General features: G+C 50.7%; 1 protein-coding gene across 1 annotated transcript; it reads right to left on the bottom strand.

The window, feature by feature from the left end:
* Positions 1–539: 539 nt before the first annotated feature.
* On the bottom strand, positions 540–4,753 carry LOC127750598 (uncharacterized). The gene is made up of 2 exons (XM_052272697.1): positions 2,966–4,753; positions 540–666 (listed from the first exon to the last, which is right to left on the bottom strand). The coding sequence occupies exons 1-2, from the start codon at positions 4,751–4,753 to the stop codon at positions 574–576; spliced, it is 1,881 nt and encodes a 626-aa protein (XP_052128657.1). The 3' UTR covers positions 540–573.
* Between the last annotated feature and the right edge of the window lie 771 nt (positions 4,754–5,524).

Below are 5,524 nucleotides of genomic sequence, written 5' to 3'. Positions count from 1 at the left end.
TCCAGGTCCCAGATGACGTCGTCCCCCTCAGGCGGCGGACACCACATCGGCCTGGGCGTCCATGTCCGTCAGTGGCGAGAGCTCGCGCGTGGGGCCGGCACCTGCAAACAGACAGACGGACATGATTATAGTAGGACACAAGTTGGAGCGAGCTTTTCTGAGCGAGATGTTGCTGCGGTGGTAGGCGACTACCTGGGTCCCTGGGTCTAGCCGACCCTTGGCGAGGGTGGTGTGGAGGAGGAGGAGTCGCCCGCACGCGTCCTTTTAAATACACTCCGACAAGCAACGCATTGATTGAATTTTGTTTTGCCTCAAGATTCAGTGATTTTGTCAAACATTAAGTAATTACGCTAAATCGAGCCTGCAGGTTGATCAGACCCCACCTCCCACCCCTTCCCGGTTTCCTATCTTTTTAATTGTGAAATTTGGATAATATAAACACAAGTTTTCAGGCAGCACTCATTTTAATTATAACAGTCCAGTTGAAATAATTTTGATTCGTCAAAACCAGTAAACCTTGTTCAAACAAACTGTGGACTAAAACAGAAACAACAACAATAACAAAAAGATTCACTATAAATTGATGTACTCGAGAGGAGGTGGAGGAGGTGACTCTCTGGCGCCGGAAGTAGAGCCGGCAGGTTCCGGAGACTGGTCCGTGCTCTCCTGCAAGGAAGGACATTTTTATTTATCGATCTCTACGCAAATGTTCGAGGGCATTTCTATATGTACTGGATGTATCAAAGCGGACGCCGAGGTGTGCAGGTTTGCCCCCCCCCCTCCCCTTCCCTCGCCCGGCCCTTACCCCCTTGGGCCCCACGGCCCTGGCGAAAGCAGAGAGTTATAAGACTGTTTTCAGAAACATCTCAATGCGAGTTACACATTAGTTTTTGGGACGTTTCTGAAAAACGTCCTACATGCAGTTTATACACGCTCTTTCTGAAGGGTCGAAAACTGTGGGGAAACGTGCTGCTTTGAGTTTTGAGAGAGTTTTCAGGCAGTTTCTGTAACGGTAGGCATCGAGTTATCAACCAGTTTCCATAGAGTTTCTGTCGGTGAGCATCGAGTTTCCAGAGAGTTTCCAGAAAGTTTCTGTAACGGTAGGCCTCGAGCGTTTACAACGTTTCTCGTGCGTTTCGGAGTCCGGTGTGTGAATCTTGGGAGAATATATTTGCAAACAATAGTAATTTCTATTGCTTGCTTGATATATTTTTTAATTTTAAAATGCCGATGTTAAAAAAAATGAAAATAATCATTTGATTTGCGGATGTTTGCTCCGATGCTCGCATCGAGGCGGCTGCCCCTTTGCTATTTCGGATTCCTACGGTCATCCGAGTTGGTCACTCCCTTAAAGGCTATGATCATGGCTTGTTGGGCTGCTACATAGAAGGATACACGCCTACCGCTGCCAGCGCCGGGAACAGAACCCGGCGCTGCCAACTCAGCGTCCTCGCCTCGTTCGCAACCAACTGAGCCATCCAGCTCGATGCGGGGGCGTGTCCGTACGGCGAAAGACATTCCAGCCTTTGTCTCGCCGGCCCGACACCGCCGGGCACGCCGCTTGCCCACCCCCTCCTCATCCTCCGTCCCTCTCCCTCCGGGGAGGGCGGGTGCGGTAGAGGGGGAAGAGGTTATTATCGTGTTTCCAAAAACGCTGTAGAAACACGCTGCAATCGGTTTCCAGCGTGCTGTGGAAACCTTTTAAAAACTCGCACCGTGAATCGAAAGGTGTCCATGTCTGCAAAACTCGTTCAATAACTAATTGGACAATTCCAATATGTTACAAAGATTTTATGAGTTTTTTTTTAGGATTCCTAAGGTCCTTACATTTGAGGGGGGGGGGGCACTTTTTGAAATTTTAAGGATTTTAAAATGTCACAGGACATCCATGGATTTGATGCAGTATGAACAAAAGTGTTCAGCTGTTCAACACCTGCAAGTGTGCAAATTCCTGTTACCCAGATCCAAGTGCTCAAATCGCTAGTTATACACTTGTATGTGTGCAACTTATCAGTTACACCCGCACATGTTTAACAGCCCTGTCTAACGCGCCCTTTGGTGAACACTTAAAAGTGTACAGTACAACTGCTGAGTTGAACACTTACAAGTGTATAACTAGTAAGTTGAGCACTTAGATGTGTGTTACAGGGAGGTGCACACTTGCAAGTGAACAGTTGAACATTTGTGTTAACAGTTTAGGATTTTACGCAGTTTCTGAAGATATCACAGTTTTCTGGAAAATTGTATGAAGGCTTTTCAGGGAGATTTCTGCTTATTGAGTACTAATTGTTCGGGATGTTTCAAAAACCAACGCAAAATTGCGATGCTCGAAAAACGCAATTTTGCCACTCAAATCGAAGTGTCGAGGTCGAATCGACGTCAAAGAAATTATCAGTTTTGGCTGGGTAAGTTTCTCATAACGTTGAAGAAACCAGAGACATGGGAAGAAACCGTTTAGAAACTTATGCCGTATGAGGTTATCACCATGTTAACGGAAACCACACAAAAACACACTGTACCTACTTTTCTTAGAGTTTGCAGACCGTTTGTCAGAAACCACGAGCAAACGGTTTTTCGAAACGCTGTGGAAACCGTTTGGAAACTCACTCTGGTGACAGTTATAACCGTGTTTCTGGAAACTCCTAAATAACTCGGTACCACATGTTTCTCGGCTGTTTCCGGCGAGTTACAGCACCGTGTTTCTACAGGGTTATTGAAAACTCTGTAGAAACAGCCATATCCCGGTTTCTTCTTCATCATTAAGAGTTTTCACGCCGTTTACGCCGATGAAACTGGCTGGAAACGTTCTGAAAACTCTGAAGAAACATGAAACAAGAGTTACCGTTTTCGCCAGGGGGGGCCCGGGGCCTCGGCTCGGACAGCCTTAGAGGGAGAAGACAAACCCACAGCACTTCTGCGTTCGTTGTGATACACCCGGTATTTTGCAGAGTTAGCTTTAACATACCGAAGGAAGGAGCTGTACGCCCAAGTCAGATGAATCTTGTCGCTTGTAAGCAGCCGGAAAGAGAGCTCTCTGGAGGAGGAAGTCCTCACCCTCGTCATCCGCATCCACGGCGAGGTGGTTCCAATCCCAGCCGCTGCCGTTGTGCGATTCATCCGTAAGGCCGCCCTCGGACTCATCCATAAGTCCGACACCATCGTTGGCCGGGTCGTCCACGCCACCACCCTCGTAGTCCACCAATTCATTACTCTCGTCCCACCCGTCCTCGTCCGCGATGTCGTTCACCACTCCGTCGATATCGTGCCCCTCGCTGTTGTCGTCCGAATCGGGATCCGAGTCGGCCAGAGAGATTACAAATTGCCCGATTGCTCGCTCTTGAAGCCCATCGTCTTCCCATTGCTTGATTACGGCCTGTTTTACGTGATCGACGAGCTTTGCCCAAGCGGAAGGGGTGACGGAGTTGACGCCCTCTTCAAAAAGCTGTTGCACTGTCGTCAAGTTTCTCGCCTGATTGTGTTCCTTCACGTAAAATTTGACTTGGGCCCATGCCAGTTCAATAGGATTAAAATGACAATGGTAGGGCGGGAGGCGGATGACTCGGTGACCGTGTTGCAAAGCCAGATTGTCAATATAATAAGACGGAAATCGAGGTTTCTTCCGCTTGACTAGGTCCAAGAGCTCAATCTTAAGTAAAGTTTCGATCTTGTTGCCGTACTCGTCCTCCCTGATATCATGACGCAGCAGCCAGGCCACTATGTCAGGCTTCAGCGTGTTTGAAGTTGGCGCCTTGTCCAGCTGCCGCGAGTGGTAAGAGGCGTTGTCCATTACTATATCAGAGCCGGCAGGGATATTTGGTAAAAGGACTTCTTCAAACCACTCCTCGAAAACTGCCGCATTCATCTCCTCGTGGTAGTCTGTCGTTTTCTTTGATTTAAAAATAAGGGGTGGCGTGGGAATCCACCCGTTGGCGCCACCCGCATGGCACACGATAATCCTACTGCCTTTACCAATAGGGTTATTCATGGAGCCCTTCAAAGTGCGATCGGTCCACCCCTTTTGGTGACAATCGTTGGCGTTGGCCCATGTCTCATCTATAAATATCATTTTCGACCAGTCCAAATGTCTCGTTGCCCTCAAAAACCGACACCGCCACAGGGCGATTTCTGTTCTTTCCATAAGTGTTTTTCGGCCATTGTACCGCTCGAAGTGGAAGCCCATAGAGTTAACCAACAATCTTCTCAGACTTTCTCTTGACCTGTTAACCAGTATTCCAGTGTTTTGAAGGGATTTTAGTAACTTCTGAAGAGTCGGACGAACTTTCTTACTTATGAATGACTGAATGAGGTTTCGAATGGCTGCAATATCAAATGAATCGACGTCACATACCGACTGCTTCTTCTTCCTTATCTTATTAGGGGTGCTAAACTTCGGGGGCTCGGTGCTGGTCTCAGGTGTGCTGAACTGGGGCTGCAGGGGAGTCGGAGCTTGCTGGGCTGCTGCGGTCGTGGGCGCGGCTGTGGGCGTGGCCGCGTGCTGATAGGGCATGGGCTGCAGGGGTTGAAGGGGTTGTTGCTGGCGTTGGCGCTTCACCTCGCTGACAATCGACTGAACTAAAGTACGACTGACACCACACGCCCTGGCAGTCCTTCTATGAAGCTGTTTAATGTCCACTAATAAACATTTAGCTTTCTTCTCCGCTCGGAAGAACTGCAAGACAGAGAACACCATAAGCCTAGCTTGGTGTCCCAAAACTTCTCTCTTCCTTGCACTATTTTCCTTGTCTGGTTGCATATTAGCGAACGCACAACACCGATACGTAGAAGTAAAACACAAACACAACACTTCAATCACACTCGTAAGTTCACTCGCAGTCAGGAAGCAGGGCAGCGAAGGGAGACACGGCGGCGCCTCGATTGGCGCAAAGGCTAGGGCCGCGCGGGGGCGCGCTGGCGCGGGGGCGCGCTGGCGCGGGGGCGCGCTGGCGCGGGGGCGCGCTGGCGCGGGGGCGCGCTGGCGCGGGGGCGCACGGGGGCGCGCGACTTCGCGCCACTGGCGATGCACGAGCTCCTCTCTGTCGCGGCACAGGGCCGAGGAGAAGGCCTCGTCGCAACGAGCAGAGAGATCCTTCCGCTTTCGCTACAAGTGCAGGACTGAGGACTCGCCCCCGCGTTGCTGTGCTGTGCCCTCTGTTTCTGTTGGGACTCATTGTTGCACCATGTGCAGGCCACACTCAAAAATGCAGAAATATTGCTGTAAACAAGCCGAGCCGCCGGTACCGCCGCGCCCCGCCACCCCCGCGGCACAGCGCAAACAGCGGCGGCACTCCTTGAGCCATTCTCCAGCTATCAGCGACCTCCGGCGATGGGCAGGCTTTATTGCTCCCGGCTGGCGCGGCCGTGCTTTGGCCGGGCCTGGACGACACATGTTGACAGGCGCGGGCGAGACAATGAGGCCCAGCAACGCACTCTGCATGCGATATGCCAATCATTTCACTTCTTCAGCGGCAACGTGCTCTGTTTTGTCCCAATACAAGGACGAGTGCATAGGTAAGGGGGCGGGGGG

Source organism: Frankliniella occidentalis, unplaced genomic scaffold, assembly GCF_000697945.3.
Source record: "Frankliniella occidentalis isolate FOCC.00 unplaced genomic scaffold, Focc_3.1 Scaffold218, whole genome shotgun sequence".
Classification (NCBI taxonomy): domain Eukaryota; kingdom Metazoa; phylum Arthropoda; class Insecta; order Thysanoptera; family Thripidae; genus Frankliniella; species Frankliniella occidentalis.
Note: the sequence above shows the minus strand (reverse complement) of the source record. Positions and strands in the feature narration are given on the sequence as shown.